At 47.3% G+C, this 24,360-nt stretch overlaps 1 protein-coding gene across 2 annotated transcripts in view; it reads left to right on the top strand.

Annotated features, from left to right (window-relative positions):
• Nucleotides 1–24,360, top strand: part of CYTH3 (cytohesin 3) — a 96,976-nt gene that overhangs the window by 58,656 nt on the left and 13,960 nt on the right. For both annotated transcript variants that reach the window (XM_084763447.1, XM_084763448.1), the window contains exons 2-5: nucleotides 10,694–10,776; nucleotides 12,610–12,674; nucleotides 13,335–13,401; nucleotides 20,284–20,402. In XM_084763447.1, coding sequence (XP_084619573.1) covers nucleotides 10,694–10,776; nucleotides 12,610–12,674; nucleotides 13,335–13,401; nucleotides 20,284–20,402 — 334 coding nt within the window. The remainder of the gene's footprint in view (nucleotides 1–10,693; nucleotides 10,777–12,609; nucleotides 12,675–13,334; nucleotides 13,402–20,283; nucleotides 20,403–24,360) is intronic.

Raw genomic sequence — 24,360 nt, 5'->3', positions numbered from 1 at the left:
CACCTCCTCCTCTGCCTTGTGAAACAGGGTCTATGTAGCCCAGCGTGGCCTGAAACTCCTGCCTCCTGCTGCAACCTCTTTAAGTGCCAGGTGCCAGAGTCTGACCACCCCGAGGTGTCATAGAAAACCAGATCCCCTTCTTCCTAGCTAATTGTGCTTTGGTTTGTGCTACCCACTCCTTCCCCTCCCCTTCTCAGCCTGTAGGAATGACTATTCTCTCTTCTACTTGACGTCCATATTGCTAGCTTCTACATATGAGACAGAACATGCAGACATTTGTCTTATTTCATTTTACATAATGGCCTTTTGGATTGTTTTTAATTTCTAAGCAAATGGTTTTTCTAGTGACTGTTTTGTTGCTGAATTCTAACTTAATTGGTTCTGTGGTCAGAGAATGTGGTTTTCCCATGAAAGTCCCAAGAAACAAAGCCCTGTGCTCTGAGGAATGGGGTACTTGCTGTGGTGTGGGATGGCTCCCAGAATTGAGTCACTTCTGTGGCCATCCTTGGCATCATTCAGTTCCATACTCACCCATGTGGGACAGGTCCTTGGAGTCTGAATTAGGAGACTGCCATTGCTGCAGGGGGCTCACACGTGCTAGGGATCTAGAGAGTAAACTCCACAGATGGACAGGTAGATAAACACCTCCGTTCCCAGTCTTTTGCCCTCAAAGAAGCAGCCAGTAGAAGTAGACTCTGTTCTGCTTCTCTGTGTCCAGCCTGTGCACCATCTCATCGGCAGAGTCCAGTTGTCCAGAGGAGCCTATCTATCTGGGAATGCCATTTTAAGCTTGATTTGCCCCCTTACCCCTAGTTTTCATTTTTGTTTGTTTGATTTTGCTTGTTTGTTTTGTTGGTTTTTTGAGACAGGGTTTCTCTGTAGTCTTGGCTGTCCTGGACTTGCTTTGTAGACAGGCTGGCCTTGAACTCCCAGAGATCTGCCTGCCTCTGCCTCCCAGAGAGCTGGGATTAAAGGCATGTGCCATTGTGCCTGGCTTCTTTCCAGTTTTAAGGCAGAAGTGACAAAAATTGTGTGTATGACACTGTGCTAAATATTTTATTTAAAATTTTTTTATAATTATTATGTTGGGGTTGGCACACATGTGCCATGACAGGTGAATGTCAGGACAAACCTGTGAGAGTTGGCTCTGTTCTGACACCGTGTAGGTTCCAAGGTCACCAAACTTGGCAGCAAGTACCTTTCTTGTTAGCTGGAGGGTCCTACAGTGTAGTATCTGATGTATGTATACACCGTGGGATGAGTAACACATTTACTGCCACATGTATGTAGTACTGCTTTTACAGATCTACTTCCTTAGCAGTAGGCATGTATGCAGTTACTTCATAGCTGTCTTACTCAGGCTCTACGTCGGTCCTGAGCCTATTCTTCCTGTTTGATCAACATCACTGTTTTCACAGAGCAAATCCCTATGGGTTAAAGACACTTTACGGTGTCTCTCTCATCAGTCTCTTGGGGAGGGGGGTGAGAGGGGGCAGTATAGGGCCCACAGACACTCTCTATGACATCTCGCTTTATGTGGTTTCTAGGGATGTGAACTCAGGCCCTCATGGTTGCCTGGCAAGTACTGTACACGCTTACCTTACACTGTACACCATCTTTCCGCTCTCTCCGCCCCTTGCTTTCTTGCTTTTATTTTTAACTGTTATATACTATGTTTGTTGTAAATGTGCCTCTTCTACACATTAGCTTTATTTTTGTGCTCAGTTTTAAAAAATATTTTATTTAATATTTTACATTTATGTGCATTGGTGTGAGAGTGTCAGATCTTGGAGTTACAGACAGTTGTGAGCTGCCATGTGGGTGCTAGGAATTGAACCCTGGTCCTTTGGAAGAGCAGGCAGTGCTCCTAACCACTGAGCCATCTCTCTAGCCCCTTGTGTTCAGTTAATAACTTTGGGGTTTTAAATAACCTTTTTTCCCCTTTTATATTTATTGTACAAATGCCAGTTTCACATTACTGTGTTGCACATTCTCCAGGGCAGTTGTTATGAACTGGTGGTAGCATGTTGTCTCCTGCTTTGATGGGTTCACTCATCTTGCTGCATTCAGCTGGAAGGAAGGCCATGTAGGGGCTGAGCTCATCCACAAAATGACACTGAAGTGTTTGGAGGCTTAGCTGAGGTGACAGTGACAGCTGGGGGTCTGAGCTCTCTCTGTCTTGTGTGTGGTTTCTTCCCTCAAGGCTGTGGGCCTTGGCTTCTCTAGAGAGCAGTAGTCTTGGCTGTGTGGGCCTTTGTGGCCTTGCCTTGCCTTTCCCTCTCCCTTTGGTCCTAGGCACTGGTGACAAACAGATTCCCCGTCATGATAGGAGGAACTGTAAGTTACTGTGGACTTGGCTTTCTCTCTCCAACAGGAAAAACCAATGCTCTATTTTTTCCTGGTTTAATATTTAATATTTTGTATTTCTAATGGTGGTGTTGTGCCTTTTCTTGTCTTTGGTTGTTTGATTTTGCGATGCTGTGGAAGGAACCTAGGGCCAGCTCTGTAAGGAGTCCACTTGTCTTTTTTTTATATTGGTGGTTTTTCCTCATTCTGATCTTAATCCACCCTCCCATCTTTGGAATTTGAAACGCAATTCCTTTCCTGCGTAGCCTGGACATTTTTATATAAAATCATGTGAAGTCTACACTTACGGTTCATAACTCTTTTTTTTTTTTTTAAAGATTTACTTATTTATTTATTTTATGTATATGAGTGGTCTGTTTTTATGCACATCAGAAGAGGGCATCAGATCACATTATAGATGGTTCTGAGGCACCATGTGGTTGCTGGGACTTGAACTCAGGACCTCTGAAGAGCAGCCAATGTTCTTAACCTCTGAGCCATCTCTCCAGCCCCTGGTTCATAATTCTTAAGAGCCTGAGAAAAGCTTGTTTGCTTTGCTATTCACTGGCGGTGGCTGCCAGTGTCTAGTTCTTTACTGTGTGAGATACTGTCTATGGCACTGCCTTTCCATCAGAGTGGGTCCAGGAAGTCGGCTTACTCTCTGTGGCATCCCTCACCATCTGTCTCAGATCTTTTCTCCCAATACTCATTCTTTTAGGGTTTCCTTTAACAGTAGCACACAGGTGGCAACTTATTCAGTTTTTGATGTCTGTAATTGTTGTTTTACTTAATTCAAAGTGTCTTGGGACAATAAAGAGGGAACAGTGGAGGTTGAAGAAACCCAAGAGGGTACCCAGTACCAGGAGCTGATGCAGCTCCTGCATTCACTAGCAATTTGCATGTGCCCTTGAGGCTCCCAGTTCCCACCTGGCCCTTTGGCTCAGCCCCGCACCCCAGCCAGCTGGAGCACTCCCCATCGTCCCTTCCTGCTGTAGTCTCCCTGTGACTGGCCAAGTGACCCACTTGGATGTGAGAGTGTTGACTTGGCTTTATCACCTGCTAGAGGTCAAGTGGCTCTTGGTGGTGATGAGATCCAAAGGCTCAGTGCTTGCTCCTGCCGGCCCCCAGCTGCCCTTTTGTTCTTGCTGTCCACTCTCCCTGGTTTGTTCTTCTGAACCCATGCTTAGTAATGCTTGAATCATCAGTATTTGGAATGCAGGAAAGCTATTGTTCTGTGTACAAAGTTCCCACTTAGTGGTTCAGCGGGGACCAGTGTGCAGACTCATGCCTTGCCAATATCCTGTAGGACTGGCATGTCCCTGAACTGACCAAAAAAACCTACAAAACTATCAAATGGCAACAGGAAAGTTAACTTTGATACATTAATGTTGATACTTGGAAGGAAAGTAAACTTTAAAAGTCACAGACACCATTTTCTGCAGCTGAGAACCAAAAATACATGGTTGAGTAATCAAATGATCCAATTTCTGCTCATTGGATGATTTGTTATCATATTTGACTTCTAGTCCTTAAGACATAATGTTCCTGGCCACAGTTCATAACTGTAGGATCTTACCTTTCCTCAGGAGAGTTGTAGAACAGAATGTTAACTTTATGGAAGGTGTGTGTGAGAGAGACGCAGAGAGAGAATGTGTGTGTGGGAGTGAGAAAGTAAGTTATAAGGATAGCCGTAGGTACACCAACAATCCAGAATCAAGAAAATCACAGCTTCTTGGTACCTATAATTTGTCACACAATGAGACTATTAATATAATTTCATTGTTATGAAGTCCTTTCTCATCTTTGAAATACTGTTAGTTTTTTAATGTCAGTATACATTTTAAATACCAATACATTTTCTAAACTGTGTACAAAAATCCCTTATTTTTCATTGATTCTGAGATGTATATAGTTCTCTATTGTAACGTCTTGTGAAGAGGCAATGTATAACGGATGGAGCCTTGAGTTTTACTGAATGTGGTAAACAAAGCAGCAGTTCTACTTTCTTGAAACAATATTGTCACCTCAAAACCTGTTAGTTGCTTCAGTGTGTGTGTGTGTGTGTGTGTGTGTGTGTAGTGGAGGTGGGCTGTATTTGTGTGTGGCGGCAAGTGTAGAGGACAGAGGAGGTTGTTCAGTGTCTTGCTGTACGACTCACTGTCTTATTCACTTGAGACAAGGTCTAGAGCCATGTTGATGGCTTGTGAGCCCTAGTAATCCTCCTGCCTCTGTCCCCCACGGTGCTGGGGTTGTAGTTGTGCACAGCCACACCAGCTTCTTGAATTGGTGCTAGGGATTTGCACTCAGGTCCGAATGCTTGTGGAACAAGTGCTATCTTCCCAGTCACTGTACTGTACTCTGTTTCTAAAGACAGTGGTGTTTATTTGTATATTGTGTGGGCATTTGGCCTGTATGCGTATCTGTCCACCATGTGCTTGCTTGGTGTCTGCAGAAACTGCAAGAAGGTGTCAGATCCCTTGAAGTTACAGGTAGCTGTGTGCTCCCAAGTGGGGTCCGAGAATTGAACCTAGGTCCTCTGCCAGTGCTCTTAACCTCTGAGCCATCTTCCAGCCCTGTAATATGTACTTTTAATTTATCAGAGTCTGCCACCAAACATATTATACCATTTTTAATACAGGAAAATAGTATTTTTTCCTCTTGTTTTTGTTGCCATTGTTTTGTTTTTGAGGCAAAATCTCACCCTGTAGTTGTAGCTGGCCTTGAACGTAGGCTGATTCTCTTGACTCAGCCTTCAGAACGCTGTTTACAGGCGAGCACCACTGTGTCTAACTTCACAGTGATGAGCTTGTATTGTCTCTGTTCTTTTACTTTTATGTATCTAGTAAAGCAGTAGTACTCACTTTGCTTTTGTTTTCAACAACAGCAGTAAATCTTTGCAAGGATTTGCATCAGGACTGGAAAACCTTTGCTCACACTGCTACCCTTTCAGTACTGGTACTGTTTTGTATAGAGATTTTCATTTGATGCTCTAGTTTCCTGCCTGTACATCTGCTAATGATGAATTATTTTAAAGTTTTATTGTCTGAAAAGTAGCTCATTTTCACCTTTTTTCCTGAAAGATATTTTGCAAGCTTTGGGATTTTGCTCATTTTTCCCTTGCTTTTGGACAAAAGCGTAAGTCCAATCTTAGTTCCTCATCATGCTGGCAGCAGACTACCAACCCTAAGGTGCTTTGACTTGCAAATGTCTGCTTGAGGGAGGCAGGTACCTGAGAAAGGCGAGGACTGGTGGTCCAGGTCATGGATTTGTTCTGAGTCTTCTCTGAAGCCCTGCCAGCAGCAGAAAGGCAGGATTTCCTGCCTTCCTTCCTAACTTAGTTTTCCCTTGTGAAAAACAGTTGTTTGCTATCCAGAATCTGGACCAAAATATTTAAACTGTACTCGCTGCCTCACAGCTAACATATATTCATTATGCACAACAACAAAGAACTCAGACCTGTCTCCATGTGGTCAGAATGCTGTCGCAGAGATTTCACTGCCAGACCAGTCGTTGCAGTTAATTAGACTTTGTTATTATTATTTTTTTACAAGTACAAATAATTAAATGATGTAAGTAGGAGTGAAGTTTAAATCCATTAGAGAAAAATGAAAACCGCAAACATTTCTATAGAAACTACAACCTCAAGTGTTAAAAGCTGTACATAAACCAACTGCCTAAAAATCAGCATTTTAGAGCCAGGCAGTGGTGGCTCACGCCTTTAATCCCAGCACTTGAGAGGCAGAGGCAGGTGGATCGCTGTGAGGTCAGGGCCAGCCTGGTCTACAAAGTGAGTCCAGGACAACACAGAGAAACGCTGTTTCGAACCCCACCAAAAGTATTAATAGGGAAAGGGAGGGGAGTAAGTGAGAGGGGCTGAGACATGAAGGGGACCCTTCGCACATGCACACACGCATGCAGAAAACACCACAGCCCAAATGTTGGGATCTTAAATAGCTCAATTCAGATGTTACCCCTCCCCCATTGAGAATGAACTGTGGACTCAGAACCGGTCACCCCGGAAAGCCAGTGTCAGGAAAACATTGTTTTGTCCTCATAGCATGCCTGTTGACATTGAAAGGTTGTATGTTCAAGGATTAATGTGAGGTATAGTTTCAGATGCGCAGCAGAACCTCAGACTTGCTCAGCAGATGTGGAGGAGTCTGGCTTTACAGCTTCCTGTGGTCGGGAGCTGGGGCAGTCCTGGAGCTGCCCTGTTCTGTTCCCTCAGTGCCCCCTTGTGCCAGCCACAATGCTGTAGCCATGTCAGTTTCTGGGAAGAAATGTCTACCCACAAGGAGAAGCACAGGACAGACGGGGCGATCAGGCAGCCCCGCCCTTCCCTGCGTCTCTGCTCAGCTGCGTTGGCATCACAGGAAGAGTCTCACTCATACTTCTGTACCACTGCTGTGGCCTCTGTGTAGGATACGGTGAGAATGTTATGAACCAGTTAATCTCCAACTTCTGCTTGTCCACTGTCCTAGAAAATTTATAAAGAAATTAAAACTGGGTGAGTTCAGGGCCAACCTGGCTAACTTAGCAAAACTGTCTCAAAATAAAGGGTTTAGAGTGTAGCTCAGTTGTTTGGCATGTGCAAGGCTGCCCAACCCCCACCCCGCCACCACAAAGGATGGAAAGTGGGCTGTGGTAGGTAACTGCCTAGCAGGACCCTGACTCTCATACCCTGCATCACAAATAAAAGGGAGTAAAGGAGAAAGGAAGAGAAAGAAGAGAGATGGGATTAAACCCTCACAGAAACTTTGTTTAGTAATACCCAGAAAGATTTACCACAAACGGATTGCTTCTGATCTAATGAACTGAGGTTTGACAGTTTTCTAAACTGCTAAGACCATCTAAGAAGTGCTGACACTAAATTAAGTTACAGAAAATAGAGGGGTGCACAAATGCACAATAGGCAGATAGCAAATGTGCACAACGGAGCAGAGACTCGAAGGCCTTCACTCATGGGGTGTAATGGAGATGGTGAAGTTGCAGCAGGCCTCCCCTGGTCCTTCTTGTAAGAGATGCGGGAGTGACATTCCGAGCACCACAGAGATCTTAGGCAGCAGTGCTGTCAGAGAACGACTGCTGCTGAGTCTTCCTCAATTCTGTCACACTCAGGAGAAACAGTGTCTATCAGGTGACCACCAGGCACATCGCCACCTGTGCTGAAAATTCAACTCACAGACAAATGACAAAAAGCCTCGCCACAGTGAAGCTGTCACCCAGTATTATGGCGGGGGTGGGGGTGAGGGGGGGGAAATACACCTTCTGTAATTACCTCTTGCAAAGTGGAAACGCCCAAATGTTAAAATCCATGGTGGATGGACACCATTGCCTTTTTTTCTTACTTGAATTTGGAGGAAATATTTTTTCATTATGGTGTGTGTGGTGTCATGGGGCTCAAACTCAGGTTGGGTTTGGCAGGAAGCACTCTACCGGCTGGGCCACCTCCCCAGCTCTTCTCTTTTCTCAGACAAGAAGGTTTTAGTTGGAATTCTTTGTAACACGAGTGATCAGCATGTTATTGTTTAGTTCCTCATTGCCTTTAAAGGGTAAGACAGGCATTGTAGGAAGAGAAAAATCCATCGGAGGAGCATTGGCATCTTTAGAATGAAATCATCCTGGTGTGTCCATCCATCTCTGTTCTCTCTTAGCAGCCCTCTGGTCCTCAGAGATGGAGGAGGAAGACCTTTGGTAGAATTTCTTAGGAAAACTGCCTGCAGACGATTGATGTCTACAGCTGTCTCCTTCCAGACTCTCGTGTGTGTGTTGGTGAGGCCACTTTCAGGAGGCTGATCTGTGTACTTGACTAATACCGGGGTACTACTACTCTGGAGGCTGGCTAAATTGACAGGTGTTCTCTTTGTTAGAGTGGATGCTTGTGGTTAAGAGACAGAAAGTGTGTGCCTGTTTGTGCTTCATCTTTCTGGGTACTGAGCATTGCTGGGGTGCTCCAATGTAAATTCTTGGCTCCTTTTCTGTCTTGTCTTGGAATGCTGTTTGCGTTGGACATGCCTCCTACTTTCGCCAGTTGGTGTGAACTGAAACCTGAGAGAGTTTGGGCCAGTGAGAATTAAGGAGGCGTTCTAGAGGACCTTCTGGGGAGAAGCTGGAGGAGCCCTGAGGTGAGAAAGTGTGGAGCCTTAGCTGCCAGCTACTTTGCAAGGCAGGGGGAACACACGGCTTCCAGGGGCCTCGTGGAGCTCCTAGTTTGCCCAGTGTGTGCTGCACAACTTGTAAATCTGAGATTGTCACGGTTGGCATATGTTGAGCATCTTGGGTGGTGCTGTTGTTGTTGTCAGATATATGGCATTGCAGAACATTAAAAAAGAATTTTTTTTTTTTGAGACAGGGTTTCTTTGTGTTTGTAGCCTTTGCTGTCCTGGACTTGCTTTGTAGACCAAGCTGGCCTCGAATTCACAGTGATTACCTGCCTCTGCCTCTTGAGTGCTGGGATTAAAGGCATGTGCCACCATGTCCAGCGGGCATTAATTCTTAAAAAAAAAAAAAAGATTTTCTTTTCTTTTTTCTATCTATCTATCTATCTATCTATCTATCTATCTATCTATCTATCTTGTGTGCTCTCTCTCTCTCTCTCTCTCTCTCTCTCTCTCTCTCTCTGTCTCTCTCTCTCTCTCTCTGTCTCTCTCTCTCTCTCTCTCTCTCTCTCTCTCTCTCTGTGTGTGTGTGTGTGTGTGTGTGTGTGTCCATCCAGTCAGAAGGGGCATCTGGCCCTTTGGATTCAGAGGCACTTGTGAACTGCCTGATGTGGATACTGGGATCAAACTCTGAGCCTCTTGAAAGAGCAGCAAATGCTCTTAACTGCTAAGCCATCTTTCCAGCCCCATTATGTCTCCAATATCTCTTCTTTAGGGCAAATCAATCACTCTCTCTTATATTGGTGTTTTGTTTACATATATGCCTGTGTGAGAGTATTAGATGCCCTGGAGCTGGAGTTGCAGACAGTTGTGAGCTGCCATGTAGGTGGTGGGAATTGAACCTAAGTGCTCTTAACTGCAGAGCCATCTCACCAGTCCCGTGGTGTTAGCTTTAATTGTCAACTTGACATAATACAGAATCACCTGGAAATAAAGTCTCAATGAGGAGTTATTTAGGTTACATTGGTTGGTGGCTGTGGCCATGAGGGATTTTTCTTTATTAGGTTGAGGGGGGAAAGACCTGCTCTGAATGTGGGCAGCACCATTTCGCGTATGGTCTGGGTTCTAGAGAAAGAGGGCAAGGTGTGCACCAGCACGGCCCCACACATTCATCGCTCTCTGCTCTGGACTGTGTGCACCCCCATGGCACCCTTGCAACAATGAATAGCATGGCGATGGGGGAGCAAAGCTGAGACAGTACCTAAACAACACTAATGTCTCACTTCTGAGGTTCATAAGAGAATGTGTCTAATGTCTACACAAATGTCCTGAAATCACCTGGTGTTGCTTGTAGTTCTCTCTGACTTCCGTGTGAGGCTCCAGCATGTTTACCCATCCTGCTGTGGGTGGGCATTTAACTCCTTCGTTTTCAGTCTATAAGCTGTGCCTCTCCAGCATCATTGCACTTTGTGCTGCACTGCCGGGGGTTTTCTACTATAAATACTTGAAAGAACGCAGCTGGGCATGGCATCTGTGTGCATTCAGGATGCTGTCTGATGTACCGGAATGCTTCCCCAAGTGCCTGCTCATCTGTGCTCCTCGTGCCCTGCTCCCACTCCCGCTGTAGCCAGTCTAGTGAGATTGGCATGCATTTTTTATATTATCAGTTGGATATGTATAGAAAAAGTTCCTAGTTCTACATGGCTTGTGGTGGGGCTTGAGTGTGGGAGGCCAGCACCATGCTGCCTTTCCACTGCGTTTCTCACTCCCCAAAGTGTAACCACTTTGACCTTTCTTAGCTTTGTGTGTCTAGTTCAGTGCATGTTGTTTGTGGTACAGACATAGCACTTCAGGAGTGCAAGGCTAAGAAGCAGTTGAGAGCAGAGCAGGATGGCCTTGCCCACTGTTGCCTGCTGGGCGTTGGGTGTCTGCTGGTTGCCTCCCATGTCTTTATCTGTAGTTGCAGTCTGTAAGAGGGTACATAGAAGTACCCCACCGTATTAGCCTTTCATCAGGGCTTTGTGGGTGGGGAAGGTTTGTGATAAGACTTGGGGGCGGGATAATTAGCATTTTGGTAGGGTGAGCTGTGCAGAGATGTGGTTTGTGCCCTTTTCTGTTTCCCTCCAGAGAAGCCTCTGTGGCATGGGTCAGAGGAGGGTCAGGGGCCTCCGCACCCCACCTCCAGTCTCCAGCTTTACCAGCTGGCTTACCAGCCCCTGAAGTTGTTGACCTTTCTTTCTTCTTTTCAGTGCCTGAAGACCTGTCATTAGAAGAGAGAGAAGAACTTTTGGACATCCGCCGAAGAAAAAAGGAACTTATTGATGACATTGAGGTAAAGCGTCTTCGATTTTGGATTTGTGTGGAGTGCTGAGTGGGGTAGCTTCAAGAACACGTGAAAAACGAGTCTTCAGTGTGTGTTGTGTGAGAACCACAGAGCCAGAAGAGATGGCTTCTCCAGGCTGGTGAAGCGAAGGCTGCCCATCCCAAAGAGCACACGCTCTAGGGTACAGACCTCAGTGGGACTAGCACTCCCAGTAGCTGACTTGTGACCCCAGAGTTACAAGTGTTGGTGTAAACAGTGGCAAGAGCCTGATACGCACTGCCCTTTTCTTGGTATATTATCCCAAGCACTTAAGAGAGGTGCCTGGCACACATTTGGCAGTCTGTTTCCTTTGAATGAACAGACAAGCGCATATTGGATTCTAACTGTATACCAAGTGCCTCCTTGGTGGTAAGCACAGAATGACAAATTTAAACAGTAGACGAACACTGCCTTCCCACATTTGTGTCCTTGACTTGGAGGCCAGGATGGAGGAGTGTCTCACAGGAGAATAAATGAATGAAGCCACGGTTTCAGGGCTAGGGTATCTGTGATGTCTGGACACCATTCAGAGGCCTCCCGGGTGCTTTGGTGTGGAGCATCCTCAGGAAAATCAATCGTGTGGCTCTTTGAGATGCTTCCTAGTCATTGCCATTGCCAAAGTAAATGTCGCTTCACAGGCCACTTACTGTAGACCAGGCCTTGTCTTAGACAATGACCCCTTTCTAGGAATTTGTGTAAGTCTGAACTTGTTGCCACACTCATAATAGGGTTCTGAATAAAATGTCTTTGTACTTGAGAGGTAATTGGTGGTGGTTTGGCTGTAAGGTTAGCCTGCATTCTTGGAAAATTCTGCAAACCAGAGAGGTCCTTTATCTGAAGAATAAGAATGGATATTGTGTGGACAGTAGTGATGATACTGCTCAATAGTACGGACTCTTCCCTGAACTCCGGCCTCTTCATCCTGTCTCCTAGGATGCTGACTGTGCCTAGAGGCTGGGAAGCTATGAGGGGGAGCTGGCCAGTGGAGATTCAACCATTTCTGTCCCCTCTGTTTCTGATGTCTCTGAGTTGGGCCTTGTCCTTGGGGCTTCATGTCTCTCTATTTAAAGATTTATAACTAGTTATCACTGTGAACTTTTATATTATTTTAAGTTATGTGTATGTGTGTGGGTATATGCATATGAGCAAAGGTGCTCACAGAGGCCAGAGGAGGGAGATCCCCTTGGGGCTGGACTTCAGTGGGCATGAGCCATCTGATGTGTGTGCGGGGACTGAACTGAGATCCTCTGAAGACAGTAGCCTGTGCTCTTAACTTCTGAGCCACTGCTATAGCCATGTGAGGGTTCATCTCTTATAAAGTGACAGTCGTGAGACTGATTGGCGAACCTGATGCCAACCTAGCCATATCTGGCTTCCCACTTCCCCCAAGAATGCAGGCTCCCCATGTGTCCAGCTGTGTGTCAGGACTGCAGTGCAGTGCGCTAAGGCCTGCTGCTTGCCTCTACGTGCTTCTATATTTGTTAATTTCCCTCTTGGTTTTTCATATAAGTAATTATGAGCCTACCTAGTGGACTCCTGCAATGTGTCTGACGAGAGGTGGACATATTTTGTGTGTGTGTGTGTGTGTGTGTGTGTGTGTGTGTGTGTGTGTGTGTGTGTACACGCACGTGCATGTGTTCTCTGTGACATTGAGTCTACTTTATGGATACAGTACTACTTTTGGCCTTGTGATGCTCATATGAGTCCTTGGGAAGCTTGTGCCTGGAAGACCAGGATGTCTCTGGACCTATGAGTACAGGATAGTTAAGATACCCCATGACCTAGTTCTTTCTTTTCTGATAGAGGCTGAAATATGAAATTGCAGAAGTGATGACAGAGATTGATAACCTAACTTCCGTGGAGGAGAGGTAAAGTGTTTATGACTGACTTTCAGCCTGCCCGCCCTCTGTATCCCTGCCACCCTCCTCTAGCTGGGCTCATCAACTGGAGACTGCAGCAGGTGCAAGAGCTGGGCTGGAAAGTGGGAGCCCTTTGGAGTCGTCCATCCCTCCTCCCTGCCTCCTGTGTCCTCACCAACTTTGTAGGTTTGGGCATAAGCATAGGGGCTCTGAATTAACCTCTCTGTATCATGAGGAACTGTACTTGTAAATTTGTTTAGAAAGGCACTGCTTTTCACTGTTAGCCTTTCTGAAGAAGTGTTAGTGTAGATGGAAAGAAGCTCCAGCAGCAGTCTCAGCTGTGGACCGTGGGGGCTCTGCTGAGTACCACTGTTTTGTGTCTCAGCTGTGGAGGGTGGGGGCTCTGCTGGGTACCACTGTTTTGTGTCTCAGGTGTGGAGGGTGGGGGCTCTGCTGGGTACCACTGTTTTGTGTCTCAGCTGTGGAGGGTGGGGGCTCTGCTGGGTACCACTGTTTTGTGTCTCAGCTGTGGAGGGTGGGGGCTCTGCTGGGTACCACTGTTTTGTGTCTCAGCTTGACCTGAGGTGAACAAGGTGCAGGAGGGTGTGATTCTGCTTCACTCTGTGAAATAATTGCTAATGAGTTTTTTAAATTGTTTAAAACCACTAGCAAAACTACTCAGAGGAACAAGCAAATAGCCATGGGAAGAAAGAAATTCAACATGGATCCCAAAAAGGTAAGAGAATAGTTCTGTTCTTCCAGCATGCAAACGATTGGCTGGCTTTAGTGGCTGACTCCCTGTGGACCAAGGTGACTACATCAGCCCGTGAAAAGACGAAGTTGATGTTTCATTTTGTCACAAGCAGGATTAAGTGAGTGCTGGAATGAACTGTTAGCTGAACCTAAAGGCCTTTCTCACATATAAATAAATAAATAACAGACCTAGACTGGAGGGCTTAAACCACAGATACTTATTTCTCACAGTCCCAGGGCCTGCAGGTAGGTCTGAGCTCATGGTTGCCTATATGGTTGTGTTCTGGTGAGGTTCTTTACTTGGTGCAGAGAGCAGCCTTCTCTCTTGAGTCTCCAGGTGAAGAGGGTATGGAGCAAGCTGAGTTTAGAGTTTCTTCTTTTGCAAGGCTCTAATCTCCAACCAGGACCTTACCCAAATGAGCTTGACTCACCCTAGTTACCCTAGTTGTCTCTACCTCCACAGGCTATTGCAGATGTGGGCCTCAATGTGTGAGTTTTGAGGGACACACACATTGAGTCTATAGACACACCGGCCTATTTACTCCTGTGTCACCTTGTGAAGGCATAGGAGATCGTCAGTGATTAGTTTCAGGCTAGCAGGGACTGTCAGTCTCTGAGAGATGACACTTTAAGCAAGGGGCTTTGGTTTTGTTCGCTGGCCTGGAGGCCAGAAGTAGCACTGGGGTTTATAAATGAAGCAGGAAAGGTTGATTAGATCAAGGAAGCCTGGAGCTGTATCACCAGAGGCTGCTGTGTCAGGCGCAGCAGCGAGACAGCATCTTCTAAAGTTTAAGAGGGGAAGTGATTTAAAACTGAGAACTCTGTCCAGACTGCCCCTAATGAGGGAAAAAAAAAAAAAAGAATAGTGACATTTTTACATATGCGGGGATTCAAAAAGTTAGTCACTAACACCTCTTCTGATTACTCATTGAGAAACCGAGTAAATATACTCAAAACCAAGAAACACACCCACAGAGAGTACAGCAGGTGCACAGAGCCAGGTGTGGTGGCTCATATTTATAAATCCAGTTCTGAGGTCAAGGAGGACAGCCATAAAATTCAGGACCAGCCTGGACCACAGAGTGTGACACTGTCTTCTAAAACAGCCAGAAAAACAAAACAAAACCAAAAAGAGAGATACAAGAAACCAGCAAACCTAAATCTAAATAAGAAAGGGGTTATATGAAAAGAATGTATTTTAGGAGTCCCAAATTAGCTCAGTATATTTTATAAGAAAGGAGAAAAGGAAAGAAATAGAGACAGCTGAGGTTTTCTAGGTATTAATAGATACAGGTTTAAATGTTGAGATTTTGGGTTGCCATTAAAAATAGGGATGAAAAAAGGTTTGTAAATTACTAGGAAAGATAGAATTTAAGAAATCATGGTCACGGTGGGTGTGATGGCCTGGACTGCATGAGATCTTTTCACAAACCCCTCTTTCAGAAAGACCACCCCCTAAAAAATCCAGCAGATAAGAGACAGAGGAGTTCTAACAGGTCATTTCTCACCATAAACTTGACTTGGCTAGATTACCTAGGTTAAAGGTAAATAGCAGCAGGGGCTGGAGAGATGGTTCAGTGGGTAAGAACATGTGCAGGTGGAGCCCCAGCACCCACATGTGGCTTATGCCCACTATGCTCTACTTCCAGAGATTTTGAAGCCCATTTCTGGCTTCTGCAGGCACTGTATGCACACGATGCACTGACCTGTACACAGAAACAAGCAGGCAAACCAATAAATAGCAGCTGCCTCTTGCTTGAGATGACTGGCAGAGAAGGCTGGAATGAAGAGAAGGGGAAAGGGCTGGATGTGCCCTTCCGTTTCTACTGTCGACTTGTTTAAAAATAATTTTTATGCTGGGTGTGGTAGGGCCTTTATCCCAGTCCTCAGGAGGCAGAGGCAGAAGCAGGAAGATCGCTGTCAGCTCAGGGCCATCTTGTTTAGTGTCTAGTACTCTATATCTGTAACAGATGACTGCAAACTAGATGGCATAAGGCAGGACTCTACCCTCCTGCAGGAGACCAAGAGCCCAAGCTGAAGGTACAGGCAGAGTACCCTTCAAACTTGGGTGCTGAGTCTGTCCCGGCGTCTCTGCCCACTCAGGGCACTGACAGCAGGTGCTCCTCAGCTGTGACCACACCCTCCAGGCTCTGGTACCTTCTCTTCTGTGCACGTTTCCTCTTACTGTGTAGTCCATGCTGGCCTAGAACTCAAGAATGTCCCCTGAAGTGCTGAGACTGCAGCCATGTGACCCCATTCCTGCTTTAGTTGCTCTTTTAAGGACAGTCATCACGGAACTCAAAGCAGGCCTGCTCCTGCTGTCACTTCTTGCTGTGTCTCACGCCCTTTCTTGCTTGGTCCCTGGCTCTTGACTCCTCTCCTGCTTACAATCTGACAGTTCACTGGTGGAGTTTAAAGGAAGAAAGATTAGTTTGAGTTCAGTCATGGTCATCTGGATGCATAGCTTTGGGCCTGAGGTGAGTGAGGCAGAGGCCCTTTGCTCATGTAGACAGGAAGCAGAGAAAAGCAGGAAGGGGCCAGATAGATCCTTCAGAGGCATACTCCATTAGCCCACCTCCGCAACCAGATCCTAGCTTCCACAGCTCTGCTATGTTCAGCCTATCAACTGTGCAAAATCTTAACATTAATGAGGTCAGAACCTTTAAAATCTAGTCTAGTCCAGTCTAATCATGTCTGGAAACACACAGGCGTACTAGAGGTGTCCTTCACTGGCCTGGGTGTCTCCCAGGCTGACAAGATGAACTGTCCTAGGGTCTCTGGCCTGAACTCAGCAGGGGCCCCTGTTTCCCATGACCAGGGCTTGTGTCTCTTGCAGAAGGAACTCTTCCTTGCTAGGATCTGACATGTGTCCCTTCTGAGATTCGTGAGCAAGAAGTGACCTTGTTCTGACCATTTGACTTTCTCACATTTCCCAAAACAGGTGTATTGGTTACTTTTCTCACCTCTGTGACAAAATACCCGACAAGCAACTACAGGAAGGAAGGGTCTGTATGGTCACGGTGCAGTCTATTGTGGTGGGAAGGCGCGGCAGCCAAATCTCGAGGCAGCTGCTCATATTGCAGCCATAGTCATGAGACACGGATGCTGGTGCTCAGCGTGCTTTCTCCTTTGTATTCAGTCCAGGCACCCAGCCCATGGAGGGGTGCCACCCACAGTCAAGGTGGGGCTTCCCACCTCAGTTAAAATGTCCTCTCAGACAAGCGCTCCTCCTAGGTGACTGAGTGCTGCCAGGCTGACTGTCAAGATAGCTGTTACAGTGACCTAGTTCTGTGGGAGGGTGGAGGCTCAGGGCAGGCTCTGATCATCTAGGCAGTGTGTTCTACAGGCTCACTAGGACTGGCAGAGACCTGGGCTTCCAGGGTCTGGCACTCAGCTCTGAGACCACAGGCCCTGAATGAAGCCCCAGGACAGGTAAGAGGGGAGAAAAAGCTAGATGGCAAAGATGCAAGAGCCTCTTAAAGGCACTGGGACTGTGTCTGCCTGGAGGCCACTGAGCTCTTTTAGGGGGGATGGTTACAAACTCAACCTCATCATAGTCTCAGTCAAGGTAGTCTCTAGGGACCAGGCCTGGACCAGCCCCACTTCAGCCTCTGCTTCCATGAGCCCTTTGTTCCAGAATCCTGGGTGCTTTCAGATGCCCTCCTCCCTGCCCTTGGCAGATTTCAGAGTAGCATCTTACCAGTTAACACTCACTGTTAGTCTTATGAATCCTAATAACTCTAGCTAGGGTTCTGTAATGCTGGAGTACTGACCTTCAACCCTGACGGATATCGGATAGTAAATGTCCTATAATTATTGTCCCTCCCTTGTCGACCCTTGTACTGTGTCGTCCTGCTGGCTCACCGTCTTTATTTACTTCTATTTCTCCTCACCAGGATGTTTGTGATGGAGTGTGTGTGTGTGTGTGTGTGTGTGTGTGTGTGTGTGTGTGTGGCTTTTACAGGGCACCCAGGTGGGCATGCTCTTTCTCATTTCTACCAGAAACACATGAGCGTTAACTTAGGACTATCAGACTTAAATGACACATTTTATGGCCCACAGATTTTAGTCTTGAAGTATCTTGACAAATTAAGAAACAAAACCCTCAACCCAGAACAAAATGTCCTTGTATAATATTGTAGGCCACCTTTCTGGGGCCATTATTTCTCCAATGCATTCCCCCAGGTATCCCACACTAACCAAAATTAGGTTTGCTTTTTAAAAATCTTGCGTAAGCAGAATGAAAATATACCTGCCTGGGGCTTGGGAGAGGGTTCAGTGGATACGGTGCCTGCTGTGCAGGCGTGAGGACCAGAGATTGACCCTCCACACCACACAGAGCCTGGGCGGTGCATGGCCACCTGTAGTCCCCACACTTGGGAGGCAGAGACAGGAAAGCCCTGGGTCAAGATGGCTAAATAGATTGCCTAGAATTGGTAGCTCTGGGTTCAGTGGGAGACCCTGCCTCAATCAATTAAAAATGGAGCACAGTCCAGAAAGACATGCCATCAACTTAGGGCCTCCACGCATAAGCATCTACATGTGTACATCCACATGTGTGTACCATATACACAATAATCGAATACATTTACGTGCATATACCCTTACGCTGTTTTTTGCTTTGCACCAGCTCTGGGAGCCTCTCGTTGGTTTGTTCTTTCCATCTAGTTGCAGTCTCTTTCTATCTTTATCTTTTCTCTTACTAGTAGCCTGTTGCTGTCTGAAGTTTTTGGAAATGCTAAATAAGGCTGCCAGATGGATTGTGGGTGTATGAGGAAGCCAAAGCAGGCCTAGGCCTGGGAGTTTCAGCTGGAAAAGCCTCTCTGAGTTTGTAGAAACGCCTTGGCGGATAGAGACCAGAATTCCCTGGGCTCCCCCTAGCCTGGTGTCAGGGAGCTTGCAGCCAGCGCTCAAGTTGTGCAAAAGGTGAAGCTTTGTTATCATGGTAGGTCCTCCTGTGAAATGGCGCAGCGCAACTGAGTTAGGCATGGGGCAGCCCTTGTCTCTCGAAATGACCAGCTACACCTTTTGTAGGTTCTTCATGTGGACACATGTTTGGCTGATAGAAGTTCAGTGCTAGTGTGCCACTTGTTTTTGGCTTCAGGTAACAGAAAACCTATCCTCTTCCCCCCAAATTAGTTACACAATGGAGTTTTGTTTCTCATATAGTTGCTATGGCAATTAGAGGCTTCCAAGTGACAGAAGCAAGATGGTTATCACAGTCTTTGCCTCACATAAGGGATGCTGTGTTTCTGGGCATTGCATGGAGTTCAAAGTAGGAAGAAAGAGGAAAGACAGTGGAAGACCTCGCTACAGGTTTCCATTTATGTCATCTTGCCCAGATCTGTGTCACAAGGTTACTTGCATATAAGGGGGTGCCTCTAAAGCAGTTATTTGGGGTAAGATGGCAGGATTGGATTGGAGCAGGGTGACAAGATTAGAAAAAAAAAAGCACTTGCCACCCAAGCCTAATATCTGAGTTCAGTCCCTAGTGTTCTAGTGGAAGGAGAGAGCTGATTCCTGAAGGTTGTCCTCTGACCTCCACGTGTGCACTGTGGTGCACGCATGCCACTCACACGCGATACACCCACAATCATAATGTCCTCTGACCTCCACATGTGCACTGTGGTGCATGCATGCCACTCACACGCGATACACCCACAATCATAATGTCCTCTGACCTCCACATGTGCACTGTGGTGCACGCATGCCACTCACACGCGATACACCCACAATCATAATGTCCTCTGACCTCCACATGTGCACTGTGGTGCACGCATGCCACTCACACACGATACACCCACAATCATAATGTCCTCTGACCTCCACATGTGCACTGTGGTGCACGCATGCCACTCACACGCGATACACCCACAATCATAATGTCCTCTGACCTCCACATGTGCACTGTGGTGCACGCATGCCGCTCACACGCGATACACCCACAATCATAATGTCCTCTGACCTCCACATGTGCACTGTGGTGCACGCATGCCACTCACACGCGATACACCCACAATCATAATGTCCTCTGACCTCCACATGTGCACTGTGGTGCACGCATGCCACTCACACGCGATACACCCACAATCATAATGTCCTCTGACCTCCACATGTGCACTGTGGTGCACGCATGCCGCTCACACGCGATACACCCACAATCATACTGAGCAAGGAGGGCTAGCGACAGGGCCGTCAGGTGAAGGCGCCACCAAGCCCGAAGCCCTGAGTCCATCCCCAGGACCCCAGAGTGGAAGGACAGAGCCAATTCATGGCAAGTTGTCCTCTGATTATGGCCAGTATATGGGGTCGCACGTGTAAGTATATGTAATTTAAATTTTTAGTGAGTTAAAAATGATTTCCTTTTTTTAAAGGTAGGGCAAGGCTGCTGGAGAGCTGGCTCAGCTGCTCTTCCTTAAGACTGAAGCCAATTCCCAGCACCCACGTGGTGGTTTATAACCTTCTATAACTCCAGTCCTAGGGGATCAGACTCCCTCTTCAGGCCCCTGCAGGTGCTAGGCATGCATGTAGCACTTGCTTTGTAGACCAGGCTGGCCTTGAACTCCGAGATATCTGCCTGCCTCTGCCTCCTGCATGCTGAGATTACAGGCCTGAGCCACCGAGCCCAACGATGATAATGGTTTTCTTTAACTGCTTGTGTAATACCTGACATACACAGTGGCTCTTTCTTGAGTGGATGAAACACACACTGTTTTGGAATCCAGACCACATGAACCCCATTGGTCTCTGGCATTCTCACCGGTCCTCACCTGCCAGGTTCCTGCACAAAGCATGTTTCCAACTTTGAAAGTGGACCGTGAGCAGCCCTGCTGACCTGCATGTTCCATCCCCCATTGCTCCTCAGGGCATTCAGTTCCTAATTGAGAACGACCTGCTGCAGAGCTCCCCAGAGGATGTCGCCCAGTTTCTGTATAAAGGAGAGGGCCTGAACAAGACCGTCATCGGAGACTACCTGGGGGAGAGGTAAGTGAGGGGCCTCTCACAGGCCCTAAGCTGCAAGCTATGGGGACAGAGGCGATGCCCTAATGTTATTGGGATCCACATGAGGACAGGATATTGGGACACCTGGACATTTGGGGTTTCTACCATTCCAAAAGTTAAGGTGAACCAAGGAGCTAAAGAGAAGAAGGAGAAAACGTAGGGGTGACCCTCAATGATCAGGACTCACACGACGGCTTCCTAGATATACAGCAGGAGCACTCACAGCAGGAGCACTCACAGCAGGAGCACTCACAGCAGGAGCGGGAGCAGGTGACTGAGGGTCAGCTAGGGTCTGTGTCCGTTGGAACCCTTCCCTCAGTCTCCAGGGCCGTTCCCTCCTGGCCTGGAAACGCACCTTTGACTTCTGCAGGTTGGCCTAGAATTACCTCAGACTTCTCAGGGGTCTCTTCCCTGCTACTCTAGGTGACTTTCCTCCCTTCAGCTAAAGGGCCACCTGCTGGTGGTTTTGCTTTGCTTGACTTTGTGGGTTTTGTAGATCCTGCTGTGTGTAAGCCCAGGCGGGCCTCACTTTCAGCCGTCTTCTCTCTGCCTGGAAGGGCAGGGATTACAGGGGTGCACCGCCATTCCCTGAAGGGCCCTGCACTGCTTAGCTGAGGATTACAGGGGTGCACCGCCATTCCCTGAGGGCCCTGCACTGCTTAGCTGAGGATTACAGGGGTGCACCGCCATTCCCTGAGGGCCCCTGCACTGCTTAGCTGAGGATTACAGGGGTGCACCGCCATTCCCTGAGGGCCCTGCACTGCTTAGCTGAGGATTACAGGGGTGCACCGCCATTCCCTGAGGGCCCCTGCACTGCTTAGCTGAGGATTACAGGGGTACACCGCCATTCCCTGAGGGCCCCTGCACTGCTTAGCTGAGGATTACAGGGGTGCACCGCCATTCCCTGAGGGCCCCTGCACTGCTTAGCTGAGGATTACAGGGGTGCACCGCCATTCCCTGAAGGGCCCTGCACTGCTTAGCTGAGGATTACAGGGGTGCACCACCATTCCCTGAAGGGCCCTGCACTGCTTAGCTGAGGATTACAGGGGTGCACCGCCATTCCCTGAGGGCCCCTGCACTGCTTAGCTGAGGATTACAGGGGTGCACCACCATTCCCTGAAGGGCCCCTGCACTGCTTAGCTGAGGATTACAGGGGTGCACCGCCATTCCCTGAAGGGCCCCTGCACTGCTTAGCTGAGGATTACAGGGGTGCACCGCCATTCCCTGAGGGCCCTGCACTGCTTAGCTGAGGATTACAGGGGTGCACCACCATTCCCTGAAGGGCCCCTGCACTGCTTAGCTGAGGATTACAGGGGTGCACCGCCATTCCCTGAAGGGCCCCTGCACTGCTTAGCTGAGGATTACAGGGGTGCACCGCCATTCCCTGAAGGGCCCCTGCACTGCTTAGCTGAGGCTAGGCAGGAACACCGAGTGCCAAGAAGGGAGCTATTTAAAGCCCAATATTGCCCAGTTCTGTTTCTAGCTTTATTAAAAAAAAAAAAAAAAAAAAGCACTTGATCTAAGCCGGGCATGGTGGCAGGCAGATTGCTGTGAGTTCGAAGCCAGCCTGGTCTACATGGTGAGTCCAGGACAGCCAAGGCTACAGAGAGAAACCCTGTCTCAAAAAACAAACAAAAACACTCGATCTAAAGTGGAAGGTTCCCTAGCTCATTCAGGGAGGTCAGTACTACCTAAGACCAAAACCAGACAGTGATCAACCAAGAAGGCCACAAACCAGTATCTTATGACTATAGAAATTAGACTCGGCTGTACATGAAGACTTTGTCCCAAATGGATCTCCGTGTGCCCTTACAGTCTCTAAGGAGCATTGAAGTTTGTTCTCTCATTCTTCACCACTGGCATTTCTAGCCGAGGGCAGTTACTTTAGTTTACACACACATACACACACACACGCACATGCACACGCACACATGCACATACTTCAGGGCTAGCCATATAGGTCAGTTGTTAGAGTGCTTGAATCGCGTACAAGCCCTGGGCTTAATCTGCAGCACTGCATAAGCTGTCATGGTGGCACATGCCTTTACTCTGTGTTCTGAGGTTTAAGGCCATCCTTGGCTATGGACTGAGTCCTTGGCTAGCCCAGGCTATCTGAAACACCTTAAAACAAAACAAAACAAAAAGTCTAAAAGTAATACATCTGTAGAGTAAACAGGCAAAGACATAAGAGACCTCAGCAGATGTGGCAAAAACATTTGGCAGAATTCAACACTGTTTCATGATTTAAAAAAAATACTCATTAGAATATTAGGACTAGAAGTGATCTCCCCTCAACATGACAGAAACCTCCAATGAAAAGCCCACAGCTCATGTCAGGCCTAACAGTGAAAGATTGGGCATTTTCTTTGCAAAGAATGCTCTCATTACTGCTCTTCAATGTGGTACTGGGCTGGTCACATAGGCAACAGATTAAAGAAAAAAAAAAGATGTCCATGTTGGAGAGGTAGAAACAGAACAGTTTGCAGATGGTGTGATCCACACAGGGGTGGTGACCACCTGTAGTCCCAGGACTCAAGGGATAGAAGGGGGTGGGAGATACCCAGGGCAGTCTGGATCACTAGTGTAGCTGAGGAAGTGAGGGGCCCTGCCTCAGAAAGTAAAGTAGAAGGTGACCAAGGAAGCCATCTGGCATCAACCTATGACCCTCACACACATAACTAAACACATCTGTGCACCAATACATTTGCAGGCGCATGCGCGCGCGCGCGCGCACACACACACACACACACACACACACACATACGCACACGCACATACATACATATGCTGTCCTAATTCCATTCTGTTGGTGTGATAAAATACTCAGACCAAAGGCAACTTGGGTGGGGAAGGATTTACTTGGCATATACTTCTGTCCCAGTCCATCATTGAGGGAATCCAGAGCAGGAAGTCAAGCAAGGACCTTGGGGCAGCATTACTTTTACTGGCTTGCTCACTGGCTCATGCTCAGCTAGCTTTCTTTTCTACCCCAGGTCCACTTGCCTAAGGACAGTACTGCCCACAGTGGACAGTCATCAGACATGACCTCAGACCACCCTGATTGGTGCAGTTCTTAAGCTGAGGTTTTCCTTACTGATAGTCTAGGTTGTGTGACTCGAGGACACACAGGAAACTAAGAGGGAACGAACAGGCTCAGGAAGGTCGCAGGAGTCAAGTTCAGTGTGCCATAGCCAGATGTGTTTCAGGGAGCAAATGGAAAGCAGCTCTGTATACAGCAGCACTGAGAAGAAGCTGGCGTGACTTTAACAAGAGCTGTGCAGATAGCCTGCAGGCCAGAGCGATAGTCAGCGACAAGATCCGAACAGATGGAAAGCTGTCCCATTCCCAATTGACTAGTTGGGAAGCAGTCGACACGTTTCCATCTTGATGGGTAGATCTGATACACCATCAAAATCCCGTTTGCCCTTTTGGCAAAAGTCAGCAAGCTAATTCTGAAATTCATGTGGGAGAGTCTAGGACCAAAATAGCCACAGGCTTGAAAAAGAACAAAGTTCAGAAAACTGTTCTTATGATTACAAAATAAAACTGAAGTTATATTAATACAGTGCAGTAGTGACATAGAGGCAGATGTGTGGAAGACATAGGGCTGGAGAGGTGGCTCAGCAGGTAAAGCAGAGCAGCCTGGGCGCCTGGGCTTCATTCTTGGTGCCCACTCCAGTGCCTCACAAGTTCTGAGCTCTGCTGGACCTGAACTCACATGTGCACGCCCCCTCCCTGCCATGTACACATAATTACACATAAATATAAGAACTAGTCTAGAAGATGATAGAATGGGATTGAGAATCCTATGCTTACTCTCAGGTGATTTTTAACATATATTGCAAGATGAGCTGGGAAGGAATGACCCCAGCAGTGATGTCAGGGGATACCTGTAAGAGACAGCAGCAGGCGCCTCACTATACACATGGGTTAATAGGGG

The sequence above is a fragment of the Acomys minous genome, assembly GCF_964271855.1.
Source record: "Acomys minous genome assembly, chromosome: 16".
Lineage (NCBI taxonomy): Eukaryota > Metazoa > Chordata > Mammalia > Rodentia > Muridae > Acomys > Acomys minous.
This window is presented reverse-complemented; position numbering and strand designations above follow the sequence as displayed.